General features: G+C 41.7%; 1 protein-coding gene across 1 annotated transcript; it reads left to right on the plus strand.

Moving 5' to 3' along the window:
• The first annotated feature begins 1384 nt into the window (after nucleotides 1–1384).
• dstyk (dual serine/threonine and tyrosine protein kinase) lies at nucleotides 1385–23693 on the plus strand. Its single transcript, XM_033627615.2, has 14 exons — nucleotides 1385–1735; nucleotides 3718–4127; nucleotides 8834–9346; nucleotides 9518–9713; nucleotides 12726–12964; nucleotides 14490–14573; nucleotides 14667–14843; nucleotides 18808–18937; nucleotides 19485–19641; nucleotides 20410–20542; nucleotides 20655–20768; nucleotides 20869–20983; nucleotides 21276–21410; nucleotides 23068–23693. The coding sequence occupies exons 1-14, from the start codon at nucleotides 1534–1536 to the stop codon at nucleotides 23253–23255; spliced, it is 2793 nt and encodes a 930-aa protein (XP_033483506.1). The 5' UTR covers nucleotides 1385–1533; the 3' UTR covers nucleotides 23256–23693.
• The last annotated feature ends 208 nt before the right edge of the window (nucleotides 23694–23901 follow it).

Below are 23901 nucleotides of genomic sequence, written 5' to 3' on the forward strand. Positions count from 1 at the left end.
GTTTGTTCCTCTTGGTTTTGTTTCTCCTTTTCTTTATGAATGTGGGCATGCTATCCTTCATTAATGTGTATGTCATGTTAATTGTGAAAATCCAATAAATATAATTTTCAAAAAAAAAAAAAAATATGACTACTCTGTATCCCAAATTGCCACTCGGGGACATTAAAGCAATTTTGTGTGTGTGTGTGTGTGTGTGTGTGTGTGTGTGTGTGTAGGCCTATGTGTTTATGTATAAAATAGGCTCATGTCCCACATGTTAAGCTATATGGCCTATCTCATAATGTTGACCTACCATAAGCATTTCTATTTTTGTCATCCTAACATCTATTTTTTCTTCTTTTCCTGGCACAATTGGGCCTCCGTAGACTCCTTGTATACTCTGGGCATTTATTTTACCATTGGACTTTTTTAGCCATTAGAAACAGCGACATTACGCCCACCGAAATACACTAGTGCGAAAGTGATGAAGGAAAACAAATATTCCTACATTTCCCATATTACAGTGCGTTATCCCGAACCCCGCCCTTTCCTCTCCCTAACTTCGGCCGTGTCGACTTTCTGTTTTGCAGTGATTTGATTGCTTGGTCTCAGCAATGTGAGTTGGTCCGGACACACCTCGCCCTGCACCGCCACCACGGACTCCGCTCTTCATCTTCATCATCACCGAAACAGAAAGCACTTCATGCAACGTTGGTTGTGTCGCCGTCGCTCTCTGGGGTGGAAGATGTCCGCTGGCTTTTCCGGGCCGGAGCCAGTTTAGGAAGATCTTTCTTTTCCCACGGAGCCTCATCAGGAAAACGCCAACGGTTCTGTCGTGCCTACGTTAGGTTGTCATTTAGAGACAGCTGTCAAATTTGGCCCCCCATCCTCCAAACACGGAGCTGCATGGCTGTGAAACTGTGTCCTGGACTATTTACGTGGAGTTAACGGATATGTCTGTTTTGCCAGGCCAAGGCGAGGACGGGCAGGAGATGCCTTCTGGCTAGCGTTAACTGGACCACAGCTAGGTCGCACATTTAGCACATTTACAGGCACACATCACCGCGGTGTTGTTGGTATCCGTTGTTTTTAAGACACTCCCAGTCTGCAGTCAGTCTGACAGTCGATGTTTACTAGAAAAATGCCGAAATAGCGGCCACTTTGTTAACCAACCGTTAAAATCTGATAAAAGTTACCGTGCACGCGCGGCACCAAGTTAAGCTAGCTAGCTGTGCTAGTCAGCTGCAGCATCATAACAACAAAGCTAAATGCCCAGCCTGTATTCACTGACACATAACAGTTATCAATGTAGAGACTGTTGTCTGCTCAGCACTAATACACTAATGTTATGTTTAATCAGCCCACAAGTGTAGGAATTATTCAGCACGGGCTAACAGGTGCGAGGACGAACATGACTACTAACTAACTAGCACGTAACGAAAAAGGTGTGATAACAGGACTGATTGATACCCGAGCAGCTTATTGTGGGTGTTTGGCACCTGCTAAACTTTGGGAACCCCAAGAAGGAATAGAAAACCGCTCAACCTGTTGACCATGGAGGGAAATGTACAGCAACAACAGCGACTGACTCATTTAGCTCGGGAGCTGACGAGGACATTTAACAGCTACAACAAACACTCCGTACAGCTGAAGAAGAACCTAAAGGAGACCAATGCGTTCTTCCGGGAAATCAGGCAGAATTACAGCAACGCGTGTGCATCGACCATGAGCCCGGAGTCAGCTTCCTTTGAGGCAGGTAGGTTTGAACACATGCAGCAGCAACACCTGAACATCACTGTTTCACCATGGTTAAAGCGACCGAGGTGGCTGCCAAAAATCAAATCCATAGCTGTGTTAAACTTTATCAAAAAGAAAGTGCTAACAAGTCACTGCCAAGTGATTTCTCCACCAGCAAGCAGACTGAAAAATGCATTAATTAGGGTTATGGAAAACTAAAGAGATTAAGCTCCCTCTGAAAAGAATGAGTAGACTAAGTGCACCAAATATGCTGAGATTTCCTCACTCACTAGCTGGCTGAAAGCCTGGGTTATCAGACACTCATTCTTCTACTTTGCATTGATTGTGCCTTTTGTGTGTGCTAGTGACAAGGTTAGGTTTACTTTTAGATTGTATACATATTGTAGTACCTTTGAGTCCAGCTTTAAAATGATCATATCCATTGCCTATTTCTCTCTATATCAGATTTCTCCATCACAACCACATGTTTCTCACAGCTCCATATATTTTAACATTTATGAGCATTGTGAGCTTTCTTGATCAGGTGATCTGGTCATAGCATCTATGAAACATTGATTAAACACACCAGAGTGATGGTATGCCGATAGAATGAAACGCGTCACATCTGTAGGAGTGGCTTCCTCCATTAGAGATGGCGTCCTGTACTGTACACATAAAAGATCATTTCCCTCATTGTTGAATGAACAAAGTTAAGCTATAGATTAGTCACAATCAACAGAAAAAAATGGGACCATAATGCTGCCATCATGGACGAAACTAAACCCGTCTCTACCTGCTAAACTACATTCATCTTGCAAATGTCTTGGTTACACTTACTCATGTGGGTAAACATGTGCATCACATGATGCCGAAGGATCTAACTGCTTTTTTAGTCTTTCCAATGTGCCAGGGTCTTGCGGTCAAGTGCTTTGTACAGGTCTGTCTGAAACAACAGCCTTTAATATGCCATGTTGGGTCAAGGGGTGAATGCGAGTGGGGGAATGCTAGCTTAGAGTAACAGTAAAAAACACATATGTGGTAGAAAGAAATGCACTCGTGTTTGACTATAAAGTAGGCCATTGCTGCGCTCTCCTTTCTTTGTTATATAACTGTTTTAGACTGTGATTCAGCATCGCTTAGGATTATGTCTGATACCTTCAATAATAAAGTTGATTTGGCTCTTCTGTGTGTGCTCCACATCTTAGGGCTGGATCAGGAATTATAGCCCAAAGAATAATATCTGATTTAAAAAATGCAATCTTTATCACTAAACAGGGATCTTCAGTATTTTCTGGTAGTAATGATCAAATCCAAAGGATAATTTGTCATAAATACCATATCTGTGCTTACGTTATTGAAAGAGAGCTCCAAAAAAGGTCACTGATTCCAGGAGTAAACAGGGTTGCTTAAAGGAGCTATATGTAAGAAATATAAAGCAAATAGTCATAAAATCATCCTAATATGTCACAGAGACTAAGGAATAATGTTCATATAACATACTGATCTCGCCGACAACAATAGTACAGCCAGAATATTCGCATTTAAAAAATATTTTTACAGTCTGCAAATCATGTTTATGTTTTGAATTTGTTTCAGCAACAGTTACAGTTACGACTGAGCTACAGCAGCACGGCAAGCACCATTAGCAGTGTCCCGGTACATAGCATTAGCAGCCGGCTCCTCCTCAGCTGTATCCCGGCAGCAGCATTAGCAGCAGAGAAGCCGGACTTGCTCGAACGGTCCGCTGGAAAACTGAAGATCAAGGATGCGGGCCCTGCCACGGCAGCCGCCCGTGGGCAAACAAATCAGTTTCCAGCGTGCCACTGTCCAGCAACCTCGAATCTGTAGGGGAGGGGGGGCGGACACGACTCGCGGCAGTATTTTGAATTTGAGTGCAATAACCGTTTTGGCCACATTCTTACATACAGCGCCTTTAAGGTTACTGATAAGATCCCTTCTCAGCATATACTGTACCTCCTTTTGTTCTGTCTGTTCCCCCAGGCCAGCTCAGCTGCATCTCTTTCCCCAGCCATGAGGAAGAGTTCCTGCGTAACACTGTGGGTGCTGCCCCTTATATCCTGGTACTGGGCCAGGACTGTGCTGCCCGCTATCAGCTGCTCAACTGCCTTCTGGGTGAGAGGCTGCTGCCACTGGGCCCCGAGGCCGGAGAGGCTTGTGAAGGAGTCCAGGGCACTGTCTGCAAGAGGCGGAAGCTGTGTTTCACCCATGGGAGACAGACACGGCTCAGCTTGGCACTGCCTGGCCAGTATGAGTTGGTGCATCAGCTGGCAGCTAACTGTGGCCGCTGGGACACAGTGCCCCGGGAAGACCTGGAGATACATGAGGAATGTGAGGACCCAGCCCACAGGCTAGCAGAGCTGGAGATCACCCTGCATCACCCACTGCTACAGGTAGGCTTTAAATCACAGGCTGTAGATGCTGTGTAAAATATACTGGATCTACGCTGTACAGCAACCGCTCATAGTCTAAATAAGGAGTTTAATATGGAATTATTTACATGGTAGTGAGCCTTACTGGCATTACTTTGCTCCATCTTTGTGAACTTTGACACCCTAACATCTTCAATGTGTCTGGGCATTGACATTGCAGTCATCTATTTAAAATTAATATTGCAATGACATAATAATGCAAAATTCTAATATGCTGCTATCCTTTCGTCATATAAAATGAGAGTTGAACAGTTCAAGGGGCATGAGAGAGGTCATGTTATTCACAGTGCACTAAATCACCTCTACTCTTATGTAGTTTTTGCAGTTATATGTGAGCAACAAACTCCGATTTTACATATATGAGTCATGTTGTGGTGCACCGGAAATTAAAAAGCAACAAACAAGCAGTCGTTTAGTTATGTCACTGATTTTAATCATATGGCCCAGCCCTAACTTTTTTTTTTATGTGGTGGCATTTCCTCCTGTAGCCCTCACCAAAAGGAAGGATGGATTGAAATTTTTTTCCATCCCTGTCTCTGGTTTGAACTAGTCTTTGTGTTTACACATGGCTTAGCTCACAAACAGATTACCGAGCAGAGCTGATTATTCCCTGTGTTGTTCAGTGTTTTACTTTACCCGATTTGTGCTACTGTTCAGAAGTACATTCTTTTCCAGTCGCTTTTCTCTCATTCAAGTATTGAGCACTCTTCAAAAACAGATTCACAGGTTACTGTGAGGTTACATGGAAAAAGATGTAATTGTTGGACACCGTGGAACAGGGATTCTGGTCTTCAGCCAGAGCAACCTGAAAATCCAAATATCTTGTGGGAGTGAATTGATTTAGCATGGTGTAAGGATTGTAGTCATTCCTTATCATGTGTGACACGTGGAAATTAGTCTCTAACCCTTTAGACTGAGGCCCCTCAGCGAGCATCACACAGCCGCAGAAACTAGGCCTAGCTCTGCCTCGGAGCAGCCCACCCGCCCAGCCCCCTTACGTAATGCCGCCGGTCTGGTGCGATTCACATGACTAGGTCATGTTAAAAAATCCCAAACCCTTTGCTGTGATGAAGTTGCCATGGTTACAATTGAATCCTGGGACACTGGTTGCTCATGTCGTTAAAAGAGAATAATCTTGTTGTTTAATAGTGATAAAAGTTTTTTTTATTTATGGGCTGTGCTAATAGAGAAGACATGTTAACAAGGTTTTTTTAATCCAACATTTCTGCAATAAAAAAATACATTTGTTCTAATATTGACAGACATTATACACGTATATGTTTGACACAAACGCATACCAGTCACTGTGTCTCAATAGTGTCAGAACAACTTAATTTGTGGGAACTTTTATCAGAGTTAATGTTAGTCTGTTGTTTTTATTTTTTAATACATCATTACATTTCTAAATATTGTTTGGTAGAACCCATGGTATGGAGATTGTGTGACTTTATCCACTGTTTGTAAAGAGGAAACAATGTGCGGGTAGTTAAATATGGCTTTACATTTTGAAAACATTTTTCACTGCTGCATTAAGATCTTACCTCAGTAAAACAGAAAAGTGTAATAGATGAACATCTGGAGGGAAAATATCAGTGCTGAAAGCAGGTCATTTCACACCCCTACTCATTTTTCGCATGTGACTGAGAGGCATGGGGTCTGCAGTCCCTTATTTGGGTCAAAAAGTTTGTCACACTTGAGAGGACCTCCGACAAATTTAACAGCTGAGTTGTTGTTCGTAGTATGAATGCAAACTTTATCATACATGAGAGAAAGAATATCCAATTGTAATCTGTTTCCGTGCTCATATAACATCACATGATTTGCAACTGAAGTTAATATTTGCATATTATTTTTATAGCTGTGAACAAAGGTTTGTCACAAACAAATGCAGTAGGACACTCGTCTTTAGCTTTCTGTTGAACGATTAAGAGATTAACATGTTTAAATTGGTGTAAAGGAAGGCACAGAATCTCTCTGCTCTCTGTGGTATTCACACACTCCTGTCATAATCACAGCAACCTGCTTTAGAGGCCAACTTGCTAATTATCCTTCCCCTCATCCCAGAGTTAACCCATGCTCCCCGCCTCAACTTAAGCACCCAGAGGACATAAAGGGTGCTATGCTATCACCACATTTCTAAAATTCTTTTGAGGTACATATTCTGTTTTGTCTATTGCCCCATGAATTCACATAAGCACGTCTGCTTTTAACAAAGGCGTGTGGTATTAGCAGTCACCCTTAAAATGTGCTAATAGATGAAACTCTAATTTCTGTCATGGCCATTTGTCTTGACTGTGTTGTTTTTTGTTTTTTTTTTTTTTTTTTTGTCGAACTGGGTCAAATGGTAGCGCTGATGCTAACTCACACTGACACTTCATAAAGACATGAAAAACAAACAAAATAGTAACTTGAAACTAGCACAGAGAGATTTTCATGAAGGGTTGTTGTGGAAACCTGACTGCATTAAATCAATTCGAACATTGTTTGGATTTTTATTGGTTGTGAACGAATGTTTGCAGGCTATCTTTGTTCCAAAGAGACTGCTCAGATGGGCTCTGCTCTTGTTTCTTGGAGACAGGACTGACTGTCTCCTTTGTGTAGCCGTTGGTCGTTTTTGCCTCTTTTCTCTGGCTCTCTTTCCCCCCGCCGTGGTCTCCCTCTCAAGCCCTCTGCCAGACTATTTTTGTTAAAAACGTCATTATTTATCAAGGGTTAAGAAAACCTTTTTACTTGTGTCATTTTCCTGCCCTGTCGCAGACATTCCCAAGACCACCACAAATATTTATGTGCCATTAGGTGTTCAGAAATAGAGGGAGCATGTGATGTGCGTGAAAGGATTTTTTTTTTCCCATTTGCAGTCAAAGCCACTTAAACATCTTCTGGCACAAATTGGTTTGAAAACTGTGCTCCAGTTGCATTTAATGTCAAGAAGTTCAGTGATGACTTCATCTAAATTACATAAAACACCACAGACATATAGAAAAAATAAACCTGATTATGTTTTCTAATGTTAATAGAAAACATTAACCTGTTCACCATGAACTCTGTGGATTATTCAGAGTTATGGTTGATTTATGCTTGACAAATCCCAGAGGGTTGTGAGTGTCTGCCAGGCCAAAGTGACGTCACACCACCAGACATGGCCCTTTGTAAGGGTCAGGTGTGGCAGGTATTTTCCTGTACTTGCACATCTGATGTTTACTAGCTATGCAGACATGAATGGGTAGAGAAAATAGAGAAATGATGCTGTGGATGTAAGTTTTCCGTACACTGCTCCCTGTAGTGTGGGAGAGTATTGGATAAACCATGAGAAGTGTAAAAGATCTTAACGTTTCCTCATCATGATTCTGTGTCGGCCAATGTTTATGTGACTGCCTGTGTGGAAAGCATAACTAAAGCTTAACCAAGACATTTTTCTGACGCAATGTTAGGATATATGGAACAAAAAATGTTTGTTTGGACACGTGAGGACAGGGGCAACAAGCTGTAAACTCACCACTGATATATTATCACTTTTGAAGTTGAAATAGCAAACTTGGATTCAAGTAGATTCCTATTTGCACATCCAACAGATACAATGCAACAATTAACATTCATTTGAAGTCATGTTTCAGGCCACATGGTTAATATAGGCCCAAATATTCTCTCACCCTTCAGCTCTTTGGCCTCTACCAATGACTGTATATAAAGATGGATGACGTGTCCACTTCTTCCCACTGTACAAACATAAAACCTAATTACCCTGGACACAGGCGCTGCCATCTTGTGCTGGTGACATCATTTGGAGCCAGCAAATCGATAATTTCGAGTCGGGATTTTCTGACTCTCAATCTAAATGTGTCACAGTGCATCTGCTTGGAAAAATATGGATGTCTGCAGCAAACTGATGTTTGCATGGCAAGTTTCTGAGCTTCACAAGTATGCACAGAGGACATATATCAATCACCACACGGCCATTGGCAAAGAAAAATATCAATTAAAGAGAAAGAGAAATAAAACATGTCAACTGTCTTGCGTGTCTTTGCTCATTAAATAACGTACAACAGCTCAAAATTGTGTGAACAGGTGCAGAGCATAACAGCGTGAACCACCACAGCCAACAGCATACAGTTGTTGTGTGCATTTGTTGTGTGTGGAGATAGAGATATGCTCGTGCACTTCTATCAAGTACAAATCAACTGAATGAAAATGGAAATGGCAGCTACGTCCATCTTAATATACAGTCCAAGGTCTCAACCAAAATATCTGGTTCTTTAGCTGCTTAATGCTCCATTATGATCACGAGCTAGTTGCTTGCTTTGCCTTTCTGATGTTTGGTGTTGGAGCAGTAGTGTGGAGTGGGTTCATCAGAATAAGCAGCACCTTTCATAGTCATTTGATGCATTGTTTTTATTATTTATTTTAGCAGCTTTAAATTCATTTTACTTCCACTTTTGGTTTCTGTGGTAAATATTGCAGCAAAGATCTTGCAACTAAATTTCTTGGTATCCTCCTTGCAGTGTTTGCAGTCTGGATTAAATGAGGAGTAAATGGTTAAAATATGTTTTTGTTTAATTTGGGTAACATGGCCTTTTTGCAGAACCATATTTCCTAATTATACGCCAGCATAAAAACTAGTCGCTTGATATTAAAGTGACTTTTGTGGGATTTTTGTGGTTTGTCACCAGGAAGCAAAGGTCATGGTGGTGCCCTGTCCGAGCGTCCAGCCCATAGAGGAGGCCCTGGGAGACTGCACCCGCAGTGTGACCCCCATCATACTCTATGCTATCAACCAGGACTCCCTAAGCACTGAGCAGGTGGCTGAGCTCTGGAAGGTCAAAGAGATGCTCTCCTTTCCCATCTGTTTTATTCGTACCCCTGACAACACGTCTACAGCTTCCCCAGAACCTGTCCGCCGTGCGGAGAAGGAAAAGGAGAAGGAGAGGGAGAAGAGCGCCCTCCATAAGCAGCTGCTCTCCCTTGACTTCATTTGTAGCCCGATAGGAAATTGCTCCTGTGGTGCCCCCACACAGACCCCCACCCCTGGTGCCAAGCCTCAGAGTGTGCTGGGTGAGGCTTTCGAAAAACTGCATCGGTTGCTGGTGCCTTTTGTTCGCCAGGTGCTTCAAAACCAACAGGTGGAAGCGGCTAGCCTGCTTAATGGAGTTCATTGTCGCTGTCTAGATCTTTTCATCAACCAGGTAAGAGGATAATGCACTGTTCATCTGTATGTCTGTGATTGTTTTACTGCTTCTTACTCCTTACAGTTGTTACTACCTTTGCTTGAACTGCTTAGTCTCAGTCTGCTTTGACCTGGTATGCCCATCAAAAAATCATCAGACCTTTATTCTTTCTGCCTCCCCTTCCTGCAGGCCTTTGACATGCAGAGGGACCTGCAGATAACACCCCGCAGGCTGGAGTACACCCGTGAGAAAGAGGGTGAGCTCTTCAACTCCCTCATGGCCATTGCTAACCGCAAGCAGGAAGAGATGAAGGAGATGATTGTGGAAACGCTTGGCAGCATGAAAGAGCAGCTGCTGGAGGATGCGGCCAACCTGGAGTTTACAGGTTAGTGAGTCAACTCGTAGAATAAATACCACAAGGCAGGCAGGGTTTTTTCATCTGTGGTTTGCCAAGATTTGTCAGATTATTGAGGAAGATGTTGTGTTACAAGTTGTGGAAAGTACAAAGAAAGAGAGCAGAGAGCTTACAGCGCAGTGGTTCATGCAGCAATGAACCAGGTGAGCTCAGCGAGCCGCCGGCCGACTTACTGTTTAGCTGTAATGGCGAGATCACCACTGTCTGTCTGACTTTGCTCCTCTCTCAAGAAAACAGCTCGCCACAGCCTCTGGTGGATGAAGAAAATCAAAGCACCAACTGTTACATGGCTATAAGTGACAAGCCAAATTGACCTGCTAATGTGTGATGACATGGGGGTTTAATACTGGGGCGAACACCATACGTCATTGCATGGTCACATGTGACTTTGTTGGTATAACGACTCGACCTGCACATAAGTGAGATGAAGACATTCAGTGCTAAAGCACCGCTGTCTGGCGGTCAGGTAGAATGAAACAGAACTAATCTTTCACAGTGTGCAAAGACGGCTCGAGAGAATAAGACTGCAAAAATCACTAAAGCACAAAATTAATATTTTTTACTTTGCCCCATCTGGAATCTTTCTGTCTGTCCCTCTTATTCTGTTACCTCTTTCTAAATGTATTATGATGTAGTATACACATACTGATAATTACTAAGCTTGTGATTTTAATGGACATATTTTAACAATATCAGAATTGGGTCTGTCATGTGCTTTGATTTTCACATATGGTTTGCGGTAAGCAAAGATGATTCATATATTTTTGCTCCCATCAAACTACGTGTTGCCAATTACACTTAGAGGTAGAAAATACCTGCTTTGTAATTAAAAACTACTAAGTTATGTTTTGCTTGTTGTGAAAAGGTGTGTTTGGATTCAGTCCAGGAGTGAACTGACTTTTTTCTTTTCAGACAAAAATCCCAGTCAAAATGACAAAGGGGTTGTTGCAAACTGGATATCTTTTTCCCAGCAGAGTAGATTATCTACTTTTGAGTTAAACTAAATCATAACCTGGAAATATTTCTACAAAAAAAGGATTATGTATAAAATTGAAAGCATGCTCTCTGGTTATGTGTATTTTATATTCTGAGAAGTGGGACATGTGATATGGTGTGATAGAAACCAGTAATATTGTGGAATTCTGTGGAATCACATTGGATTACCGAAAAATGACCACACGTGTGCCTTGTTTACTCGGCTCTGTAATCTTCAAGTTAATAAGAAAGGATTCCCTCTTTATTATTTCTCTATTATAGAAGATAGATGACTTGTGGTACCTATTCAAATTTGTTTCTGTTTTATCCATTCTCTCTCAGATTTGTGATATGGTAAATGTGTCTCCAAAGAAGACAAAACTAACAACTGACTTGTCTTGACTGCCCAGGGTTCATTAGTCTACAGTTTGACTTACTCAAAGCCAGTTTCTTTACTGTGTTTAGACTCTATTCAGACCTGCAGAAACATGGCTGAGCCAGCTGCATTTCATAATCTGCCCACGCAGTTTTGCACTCGATGAGTCATCGACTGGGAAGTTTTTTATTGGTTATTACGTTCTGTTTTCTTCCGGTCGCTCCTCCTGGGTGTTTTTCAAGAAGGAAGTTTTCTGAGTAAAACCCAAGAGGTTTTTTATCATGCTCCATAATTAGTTCTGAAAATCAGACTTTATTCAGGAAACTTAAACACACTTGTATCTTGCTCTGGCATTGTGCTAACACAATGTGGAGATCATTCTAGCAAAGTGAAATTAGCTCTGATGTAAAGAATTAAAGTTTTCTCTTGACATTCAGTGTTACTTCCCACAACATCTGTTTGTGTATCCTTCAGGTCTATCAAAAGTATTTAATCCCTTTTCTTCCCCATAAAACATTTGCTAAGCTGATTATTTGAAATGTTTGAACCTGCATTGTTTTCATGCATGTTAAACATTATTTTAGAGGGATTTTTGTCTTTATTGACAGATCGGTTTGAAGCATGAAAGGGGGAGAGACAGAGAGGGGACAATGTGCAGCAAAGGGCTGAGGGCTGGAATCGAAGCTGTGGCTGCTGCGGCAAGGACATTGCCTTTGTACATGGGGCGCCCTTTCTACCCACTACTGGGTGCCCCTGTTGTCATGCATGTTAACATGCTAGCAGTCCTTTCTTGCTATACCTGTGCATTGCTGTGTTTCTTGGAGTATCACCACCACCTGTAGATCACTTCAATATTATTAAACCACTGGCAGGACTGTCTCCTGTGTGTGCTCCACAAGAAGAAACTAAACAGGGACTCACATGAAAATCACTGCTCAGTAGCAATAGTAGTTGTCAAAAACTCCACAGATTATTTTACAATATTGACTCAGATTGAGCACTCAGTTGCCAGTTTATTAGGTACACCTAGCCAAAACTAATGCTGTCTAATACAGGAGACGTGCTATAAATCCTACCTTCATGAAGGTTATAATATTTAGTTGAAACATTATACTGAAACTGTTTTTAGAGAGATTCAACTGTGAGGTCACTTTAGAGGCTGCAGTTATGTGTTATACAGAGAGGTTTTTGTCCACCTCTTTTATATCAGTGAGTGTTGGCTGAATAACAGAAACACCTCTCTGTGTAATGCAAACCACACAGAGCTATAAGTAGCCGACTGGGATAAACAGGTTTCTGTAGAGTACACAGAATCTACCTCAGCTCTCCAGAGACACTTAGTGTCTGCAAGAAGAGCTCTCAGTGTTTTGCTCACCTGGACAAACTTTTGCTGAGTCTCTTTAGCAATAAATTATTGAAACCTTTCTTTTTGTGTTTCATTATGCAGTCATGACTACAGAGAATACAGATACTTGTGTTGTGTGACATGGGCCTTTGCTCTCATGCAGCAGTGCATTATATTCAACACAAAGACTGTCATACTGACGGCATTAAATAATCAAGATTTTTCTGTGCTTCTTGGTTATGTACACCACATATTAACATGACAAACTATTTTCTTCCAACTGCAGACATCATTGTAACAACTAATGGAGAGCCTGTTACATCGAAGGAGATCAAATCTTGCATCCACCAGATCCAGGAGCTAATAGTGCTGCGTTTGAATCAGGCGGTGGCAAATAAGCTGATCAGCTCGGTGGACTATCTGAGGGAGAGCTTCGTAGGGACTCTGGAGCGATGTCTCAGCAGTCTGGAGAAGTCGACCATGGATTCTTCTGTCCACAACATCACTTCCAATCACCTCAAACAGGTTGGCAGTAGTTTGTGAAAAACAGGACCATGACACAGTTATTCTTGTCAAGAATGTATGAAGATGAACCGTGTTTGTATGGCTCTTTTCTTCACAAAGTTACATAGTCATTTCCATGAATATTAAAACTGAACACAAAGTGACTGAGGCTTCAATAGGAACAATGTAAGCAGTTTGATTCTGAAGGTTTAGAGGCAAAGTTTAGAGTTGAGGATTTGGGATAGGAATTGTTCTTTCTCTACTAGTCATTTAATCCTTTAAACCCAAGCGTGAACTAGCAGAAGGTTTGACGAAAGCAAACCAAAATGAAGGGTTCAACACAGGGTCAGAGACACCTATTAACAAAACATCCATCCATCCATTTTCATCCGCTTATCTGGGGTTGGGTCGCGGGGGCAGCAGGCCAAAGCGAAGCCCACCAGACATCCCTCTCCCCAGCAACACTTTCCAGCTCTTCCTGGAGCACCCCAAGCCAGATTAGATATGTAATCCCCCACCATGTTCTGGGTCTGCCCCAGAGCCTCCTACCAGTGGGACCTGCCCGAAACACCTAACAGGAGGCGCCCAGGAGGCATCCTGATCAGATGCTCGAACCACCTCAACTGACCCCTTTCGACAAGAATGAGCTTCGGCTCTACTCCGAGCTCCCTCGGGATGTCCGAGCTCTTTACCCTATCTCTAAGGCTGAGCCCAGACACCTCACGGAGGAAACTCATTTAGGCCGCTTGTATCCAGGATCTCATTCTTTTTGTCACTACCCAGAGCTCATGACCATAGGTGAGAGTTGGGACATGGATGGCCCAGTAAATCGAAAGCCTTTGCCTTCCGGCTCAGGTCCCTCTTCACCACGGCGGTCTGGTGAAAGGCCTGTATCAAACAAATAATGAAAAAAAGGTTTTCAAACAAAGACAAGTGGAATTTTATGAAGCTTATGTACCAAAGGACTCTGGACCGTGGGTATTCAACAGGGGGCCCACTGCCCCTAGAGGGTCTTTAGAGTTACTGCAGGGGGGGTGCCAAATTATTCTTCGATGTTTTAGTTTAAGTTTTAATTCAAGTTTTTCTTTTGTCAAAACTTTGAATGTGTTTGACAGTCATGACACTATATTTATGGAATAGAGATTAGAATTGAAATTGGATTATTCCCCCTGATGGAGTCTAGACACTGGTGGAAGTGAAGAGGGCTGGTTGAAGATGCGGATGATGGGATGTGGAGCAGGGCTGGGCACTGGCGGAGATGATGATTCAAGGTGAACGGGCTGGAATGAAGTCGCATCTGTGGGTTCATCCTGAAATGACAACTGACAGCAGCAGAGAGGAAATCGGTGTTGACAGCAACAATATGATTGGTCAAGGGAGACCATGGCAAAAGCTGGAAGGATTAACTTATAGGGATGCCTACAGTCAGCTGATAGAATAGGAGCCAGAGAGTGAGGCAGAGACATTTGTGAAGGAATAGGAATGTTAAGAGAGTCTTCCTGACTGAACTTTCGCCTCATTTACTCCCTCTTTGCATCTTCCACAGTTATTAAATGCTGCCTATCACGTGGAGATCACCTTTCATTCAGGATCCTCCTTCACAAGACTCTTCTGGGAGCAAATCAAACAGGTCAGTGTCTTTTAAAATTCAGCAGTAACAGTCTCAAAACACACAGAATGGTGACTTCTGAAGAAGTGTTCTCAATCTGTGTCTTGCTTTCAGATAATCCACAGGATAACGTTTGTGAACCCTCCTGCCATCACTCCAGAGTGGAAGCGGAAAGTGGCCCAGGACGCCATAGAAAGTCTCAGTGCTGCCAAACTGGCCAGAAGCATCTGCTCCCAGTTCAGAACCCGCCTCAACAGCTCCCATGATGCCTTTGCTGCATCGCTACGCCAGGTACTGCTTTTTTTCTCTTTCATTCCCCATCTTTCTCTCTTAAAGGGACAGTTCTCCCCAAAATCAAAAAGACTTATTTTTCCTCTCACCTGTAGTTTTGTTAATAATTCTAGATTGTTTTGGTGCAAGTTGCAGAGTGTTGGAGATATCAGCCGTAGAGATGTCTGCCTTCTCTCAAATATAATGGCACTAGATGGCACTCAGCTTGTGTTGCTCAAAGTGCCAAAAAACAATTTGAAAAACCCAATAGTAATGTCTCTTTCCAGAAATCATGACCTGGTCACTCAAGACAATCCACAGACCTTGCTGTGAACAGTTTCACGTAGGAACTATTTTCTTTCTACCAACCTACACCTACCAGCTGTATCACTGTGCAGACGGAAACGTGCATCTACTCATGGATGAGAGGCTGGTGTTTAGTTTATCGCTAGCTGATACTGTTAGCTCACTTAGCACCACTAACTAGCTAAAGGTACAGCTTAGTTGAGGAGGACGCCATTAATGTTTACATCTGGCGCTGTCACTAGCACAAGCCTCTCGCCCATGAGTACATGCACCCTTCCTTCTGTGCTGTGATGCGATTGGCAGGTGTAATTGAAACTGCTCACAACAACGTCTGTGGATTATCTTGAGTAACCAGGTCTGGAAACAGACATAACTGTTTCTCAAATGTATATTTTTAGTGTTTGAGCACCACAAGCTGAGTGTCATCTAGTCCCATTATATTAGAGAGAAGGCAGACATCTCTACAGCTGATATCTCCAACACTCAGCAATTTATGCCACAACAATCTAGACTGAAATATGTATTTTTAATTTTGGGGTGAACTGTCCCTTTAATGCCTGTAGTACTGTGCTCCATCTATCTTCATCTTTCTACTGTCATCAAAGTCTCACAGTCTGATTTTTCCAACTAAAAATAATTGCCACTGCTATCAGATAAGTAGTGGAGGTAAAGTCAAGCTCTGACAGATAAGATCTTCTCCTTACGCACCAGGTAACAGAGCATTTAGCACTAGCTGCAGTTTTGAGCTGAGCTGTTGTCTCTTACTCATTTCTCAGCCATAGTGTGTAAGAGCTATAAATGACTTGAATGAATGAAGCATTAATCACCTGACCAGAATAAAAGATTTGTTTGAACTCCTCGCTGATTCACTTGAATGGTTTGAAAGCCTTTCAACCTACTGTATCTGTGGCTGGTGGGAACGCTTATTGTTGGAAACTGACCACTGACTGAATGCACTTTCAAATGACATGTAGTGATAGCTCAGTAATCAGTTACTGTCTGGCCCTGCACAGCTTGTGGTTTAGCAATTCATTCCTCTTCACTTGAATTACGTCGCCTTTTAAGCCCCCGTGTGCAAATAGCTGCGACTCCCTCCATGAGGTCCCTGACAAATCAGTTCTGGTCAAATAGCTCTGATGATGATTCTCACATGACATACAGTGTGGGTCACATCACTGGCTACATTTCTACGCTTGCTAATTCTTCACTCCTAATGCAGTTACACAAAGATAGTGATTAATCATGGCAGTCTTAGAGAACGGCGGACAGTGTGTAATGCTTTGTATGTTCGGAGCTTTTCATGGACAGAAATATCCTAATTTTATTTAGTTATTCATCTGACTTACTGATTGGTTCAAGTGCAAATGAGTCAACTTAATAAAACACAGTTATTCTTATGTCACATTCCTGTTGGAAGGACTTGAATCACAAGTAGAACATTGGATGTTTATAGACAAAGTAGCTGTGGTATGCAGTTTGATATGATGGAGGTGTTATCAGAGTAAATGCAAAGTGTGCTGTAAAGGCACAGCAGGGATAGTTTGCAGAGGAAAATAAAGCCTTCCTGTTCACAGAGGAATTTAAAAGCAGGGCCCTTTTTCTGTCATGAAAAGAATCGCACCAATGTGATAATAATTGCCTTCTAGTGAGTGGTGAGAGGAGTTTGTTTGGGTTGGCAGTGACCGACCACTCTGGGTCAAACTTCCAGGACCTGTTTTTACTCTTATGTCGTTGGCTCAGTCTGCTACTGCGTGTAAGAAATTCTGGGTTCCAGTGTGGACAGAGTTTATTGCAAAGCATGTCCAGCTTGCTGGCTGCAGGGTGTTTATGGCTTTTCTGCTACACGGCACCAATCCAAACACCATTGTTGTGGCCATTGTCTGAAAAAAAAAAACTTGTAACTGTGACAGCGAACTTGTGGTAATTTGATTCATAACTAAAACAAGGCAACTGTAGAGGACAATTTGGCCCCTTTTCTTCTCAGACTTGCTGCGCCCATAACTACAGAGCTAATTACACATATTTTAAGTTAACTATTTTAATACTCATATTCATTGCTCTTTGAAAGGATGTACTTGCATTATGTTAGGGGAATAAAAACGTCTCAAAATGACAATTCTACCATTTATTGCAGTTATTTTTAGGACAATATATTGTTCAGCAAAAGTAGTTAAAGTGTCAGGCCTAGGCTTTCTCAGTGCACTTTTTAACAAGGCCTCTCCTCTTGTACAGTAAATGGCAACGTAGATGCAGTGAAAGGTGCATAAATGCCATCCATAACTCTGAGTTGATAATTGTATTATGCAAAATTGCCTAACATTAAAAATATGGAGGAATTCAGCATACTTGACCAAATAAAGTTAAATAAATAATAAAGTTAAAGTTAAATAAAGTTAGTGAAGTAACTTGATATTATGAACTTAGTAATCATAGTTAAAAGTCTGATGATGGCTACTAAACTACAACTACAGTCTTCAGGCCATCAAAATGTTACTGATATTATCATGATGGAAGCAATGTAGTAGTCAAGACCACCTAAACCCAGTCTTGTTCAGGTCATAACCAAGACTAGAGAGTATCGAGACCAAGTCAAGACCAAGACCAGTATGAGTCCCACACTTTATGCAAACATAGGCACTCCTCATATTGATCTAAAAGATCCATATTCCCATTAAAATACACAGAAAACAAATTAAGATTCCTCTTCATTCACCTCTTCTATTGCCATACTGTATATGTATGTGTGTATTTATAAGTGTAGCATGAGAAATGTCTATAAAATAATCCAAAGACATCACAAAGGTGAATTTAATATGGGAATTTTCCTGTATTTTCTATGAGCAAACAAATATAAATATTAAGCAGCTGAAATCAGCTTAACCATCTTTTTTAATACTCCTTTTTTACCCAGTCAGTTTGGTGATGTCTCTGAGTTGCTGTCTTGACTGGTCTTGGAATAAAATCCTAAGCACTCTTTTTCTGAGACCGAACCAAGACCGAGTAAAAATGTGGATGAGTCGGAGACATGCTGAGACCTTCATTAAGTGGTCTTGAGACTGGTCTTGATCACCAGACAGTATGACAGACCAATAACCATAATGTTTCATTGCTGATTATCAGCTGATTAACAGTCTCAAAACTACCAGCTACAGACACATGATGACTCAATCTAATGGATGTTGTTGCAGAGTAGTGAGCAATTTTTTCAGTATGTCCGCTCTCATGTTGACTTGAACGTTATGGCTGAGCACAAAACAAACAGCAGTGATGAGAACTAAACCCTGTACTCTCACCCCCTGGATAAAAATAGAAATTCAATACATCAAGAAGCAGCTCTGCATTAACCAGTCTGACAAATGACAGCAGTGCCGTAGAGGTCAAAGCGACTGGCCTGTAGACACTGAGAACCTGAGAGTGGTATTCGCAACAGCAGTCTCTATGGTGATGGCACCTCCTGATGTTCTAATGGTGTAGTTAAAAAAAGAGGACAAAATTAGATGTAACAGGGTGGACCAAGAAGATGCAATTCAAACACAATGTTTAAAGATAAAAGTACGGCACGTTAGATGTCGCTTTAACAGTTTCAAGTCTGTTCAATAACTGTTTAATGGGACCAGTCATTCAACAGCTCTTCTTAATGCTAACCATGAGATGTTATGTCATGTGTTGGTGTTTGTAGCTGGAGGAAGGGCACACAGGCCGTCTGGAGCGCACTGAGGACCTGTGGCTGCGTGTGAGGAAGGACCACGCCCCTCGACTGGCTCGCCTGTCTCTGGAGAGCCGCTCCCTCAGGGATGTGCTTCTGCATGGTGAGTCACCAGTGAATCCTCTCACTGTTGACATGCTGCTTAAAGTGAAACTCTGCACACTTGTGGCCCTCAGTGACTCTGGTATCAATAAATATCTCCACGTGTGTATCCAATGTGTTTTTCCTCCACTGAAATTACAAACTCTTAAATTTGCATCCAGTCCTCTTCTCTTACTCACAAATCCAGACTCTATGAATATGATATGACAATGACAAATATTGTTCATTTCAAAACTACTGTACACAAGATGTCTCCTTCTTCACTTTGAATTCTTAAACTAAGGTTTAAGGTGAGCACAGGGAAACTTTTCTGGTTCTGCAGATGAATGTGAAAAAAGCCATCTAGTGTCTAAACTCTGCACATCATTCTGCACAGTGAAGCTCAAACATCACAGTGAAGCACACCTAATTAGAGAGACACTACTCACCTAGGTTGAGGTTAATACATACAGACATAGTCCTACCAAGTTAATGCACAATATAATAATACTTTGCACAAGTTGTTTTTCTACTTTAAGGTAAAAACTGACTGCATTGCTTTCTGACAGGCAAGCCTAAGCTCGGGCGAGAGTTGGGTCGGGGTCAGTACGGAGTTGTGTACCTGTGTGACAGCTGGGGCGGACACTACCCATGCGCCTTAAAGTCAGTGGTACCACCTGATGATAAACACTGGAACGACCTGGCTTTGGAGTTTCACTACACAAGGTGAGTGAGTGAGAGTGTAAAAATGAAACCCCACATACAGACTCACTCATCAAGACAGCTGCTTTGGTGATATCTCAGCAACTGTCCTATTTGTCTCAGTCATTTTAAGTCTTGACACTAAACCGCCGCAGGTACAAAAGCGGAAATGTCAAATGGCTTGTGCAGTTTCTGAAGTAGCTGCATTTATCAAGAGCACAGTTCTTTTCATTGGATTTCACAGTTGCTTCATCATACCGGCCAAACTCCACCCAGCGTATAAAAAGAATAGTTTGACTGTTGAAGCCTTGAGGCTGTTTTATGCACACATCATAATGTCAACAGTGTTTGGTACAATTTTTCCACCTGTATTAGGGCATATATCTGGGTTTCTGAAATGCAGGAAAAGCTGCTACATATAGGGGATCAATGTCTTTCCATTGCCAGGAGACAAATTTGTGATTAGATGGGTTTTTTCTTCTTCTTATTTTTGTTGTGTGTCACGTTCGATGTCATGAGTGCGCTAGAAAACAGAGTTCGTAAACAGTAGAAAGCAGCAAAATGTCACAGTGGTTGCTTTTGTTCTTTAGTTCTGTATTGATTGACTGATGCTTATCTGCTCAAACTGCCACAAACTAAAGAATGCAGGACGTAGTAAAACTGCCTTAATGTGGACAAACTCGATTTACATCAATACACTGTGACTCTAAGAAAACAAAAAGTGACTGTTTTATGAGCATTTGTCCGAAATATTTTATTTCATTCTCCTCCTTTGCATGTGTGTTGCTTCAGGTCCCTGCCCAAACATGAGCGGCTCGTCGACCTGCACGGCTCTGTGATTGATCACACTTACGGAAGCGGCTCCAGCATCGCCGTGCTGCTTATTATGGAGCGGCTGCACAGAGACCTCTACACAGGCCTGAAGGTGACTTGATGATGCAGAGATTAGAAAAAGAGACATATTATTGTTTTACTGGTAAAGTTTCACTCTTTACATCCAGTTAAGTCTCCTTTGGCTCTCTCTCCATCTGTATCAGGCTGGTTTATCACTGAGGGAGAGACTTCAGATTGCTCTGGATGTGGTGGAGGGGATCCGCTTCCTGCACGGTCAGGGCCTCTTGCACAGAGACATAAAGCTAAAGAATGTTCTGGTAAGTTCAGATCTCACAGACAGTAAGAGTTTGCTAACCTGAGGTGTTGTCTGTGTGTGTGTTATATGTTGATGTCTGCTTTCCCTCGTTCCTTTTCCAGTTGGACAAACAAAATCGTGCAAAGATCACCGACCTCGGCTTCTGTAAACCAGAGGCCATGATGTCTGGCAGTATTGTTGGAACCCCCATCCACATGGCTCCAGAGCTGTTTACAGGTATGATTACTGAGCAGTCACACGGACCATAATTTCATCATGAGGTAGCTCTTGAGGCACAACTTCAAACAGTTTAATAGGTCAGAACTGTCAGAACAAGCAGCTACCAGTGGCTCACAAAAACTTCTTTACTTGAGAGAGGAGCTCTGTTATATGACCTGTTAAATACACAGTGACAACAGAACATGAGTTTATTGTGACATCTTGTGTCAAAATGAAACCTAAATGTGCAGGAGTGTTGGAGTCTGCAGTCTTTAAGGTCTCCTCTCCATTGTTATCCTTCTCTGGACAGGAAAGTATGATAACTCTGTGGATGTTTACGCCTTCGGGATCCTTTTCTGGTACCTCTGCACTGGTTCAGTGAAACTCCCAGAAGCCTTTGAGAAATGCTCCAGTAAGGACCAGCTCTGGAATAACGTTAAAAAAGGTAAATAGTGCTGTCGTACCTGCAGTTTGGTCCCTATCAGTGTAAGAAAAATCATATTTGTTGCCTTACAGTTCTGGTCCAGTTTGTGTTCACACTGACTGACTCACTTTTTACAAATGCACCAAGACCAGTAAACATGATGTTATACAAACACATTAATTGGACAGTTTTGGTGATGTCATCTGGCATCATCAGCATTATGTGGATCCATGTGGGAAATCTTCTAATAAGAAATGCTTCTAATACATTTATTTATATTCACTGGTGACACAGATCCATGAGGAAATAACTGATTTTGAACATTAGTTGAGGGAGTTTACTGTGGGATCGCTACACTGACTTGCTTTGTAAAGAGGAAACACATGGAATGTAAAGTGAGTTAGTGTTGTCAAAAATATTGATTTATCGAACATTTGAAACAATCTCAGTACTCATTATCTGCAGTATTGATTCACTGATACCATCAGCACATTCATACTCTCTCTTATATTTAATGTTTGATACAGTCATTCTGCTGCTCTCTGCTACTACCTAAGAAAGGAAGAGTCATCATTGTCATTTTATTGCCTTGTTATACTTAACTTTGAATAAAAAGTTTAAATTTTATGTCCTCAATGTCATTACCCATAGTATCAGGATCAAATATCTATATTTTTAAAGGTATTGTATAGAATTGGAATTCCAGTATTGTGACAAAGCTACAGGAAGTAAGATACCCCGCAGTTTCAACTGCATTTCACTCTGTGATTGGACAAGGGAAGATCACTGGGCTCACATGCTAACACCCATACTGTTACCATGGATACCAAATTATTTGCATAAATATAAACGTGACTTTTAAAAATTGTTTACAAGATTGGTTCCTTGACAGGCCATAGAAGTTTCACTTTGAGTTCATGTTAAACCAGGACGTAAAATTCGACACTAAGAATTCCTTACAGGAACTGAGCTGACAGGTAGGGAATTCCAGAGGCATAACCCTCTGGAATTCCCTACCTGTCAGCTGGATGAGGTATTTTAAGATGTTTTATACAACAGTCAAGTCCTAGTAAACACTGAAACCAAACTGTAATCATGACACCAGCCAGTCATTAATTGTGGACTAGCTAATGCTATAAATGTTTGTATTTAATTCAGTTTTGTCTGATTTTTTTTTTTTGATTACTTGAACTATTGATGCCCATCAAAGGACCAGCTGTTCCTATGTGAGGGGGCAACCATGTCAGCTGTCCCTGTTGGGATCTCATTTCAACGATTATTCCAATGTCACATGAATGCAGGGTAGCTTCAGATATAGACTTGCATGCAGTACATTGCACACTGCCTCTGCAACTGTCAGTGTTTCTCTGTACTTGTGCCTTACACATAAACTAAAAACAAAATCATGTTACTGTCAAAAAAATCTTGTGGTTGGATGAGATTGTTTGAACCAAACAAACTAGGTCAGCTGTTAAAGCACCATGACTGTTTTCTCTATGATGTAAGTGCTAAAACACAAACTCAAATATCACCTACCTGAGGCTGATGTACACAAATACATCTACACTTGCCCTCAGGAAACATGTCATTCTTCCAACACGATGTTCACCATCTGAGGATTATCTTTTCTTTGTTTTGGGTCTCTCTCTCGGCTCACTTGTGTCCTTATCGTCTCCAGGAGCCAGACCCGAGCGGTTGCCCGCTTTCGATGAGGAATGCTGGCAGCTGATGGAGGCCTGCTGGAACGGGGACCCTTCCCAGAGGCCCCTGCTCGGTATTGTGGAGCCCAGCCTCAAAAGCATCATGGACCGGCTGTGCAACTGCAGCTCGGAGCAGAAAAGCAGCAGCCTCGAGGACTCAAACTGAAAACACTCCAGACAAACTAACACACGTGTGACAGGGATTCTGATCAGGAAAGTATTTTTCTTGTATTTATGAAGAGCGCAGACGAACAGGTGACCGATGAATAATGTGCGAGCTGTCCTCCTTTGTTGGATTTACATTATTTATGAGGAGCTGATACAGACCAGACGTTTGCAAATATGTGTGTATTTTATCGTTTGTGCTTTGTGTATTTGTATACAAACTCTACACTGTGCTTGTGTCGTAGCTGCCCTGCTAATTGCTACTTGGTCATAGAATTCTTACTAGATGCAAATTGTTTTAAAAGTAGTCCACTCCCAGTGTTATGAAAAAAATATAAATATATAAAAGATTAATTTTAGATTGTATTTAAACTGAACATGTCTGCATCTATACAAATACAACATCTTTTTTTTAATAAAATGATCTGTTACCACACATGATTGTGTCATAAGCTGTTAGTTTATTACTAAGGAATCTGTCAGAGGTTTGTCACCTTCTTGGTATGTGACTTTCTTAAAAAAAGGAAATATCTACTTGTAACACCTCATCAGTGGATGCATGTGTCCACAGGTTGTGACTGATTTAAACACTCGGTGTGTGGGGTTTTTTTTGCCCCTTTTGTTGTCTGATTAATTTTTAGATGATT

The sequence above is a fragment of the Epinephelus lanceolatus genome, chromosome 1, assembly GCF_041903045.1.
Source record: "Epinephelus lanceolatus isolate andai-2023 chromosome 1, ASM4190304v1, whole genome shotgun sequence".
Classification (NCBI taxonomy): domain Eukaryota; kingdom Metazoa; phylum Chordata; class Actinopteri; order Perciformes; family Serranidae; genus Epinephelus; species Epinephelus lanceolatus.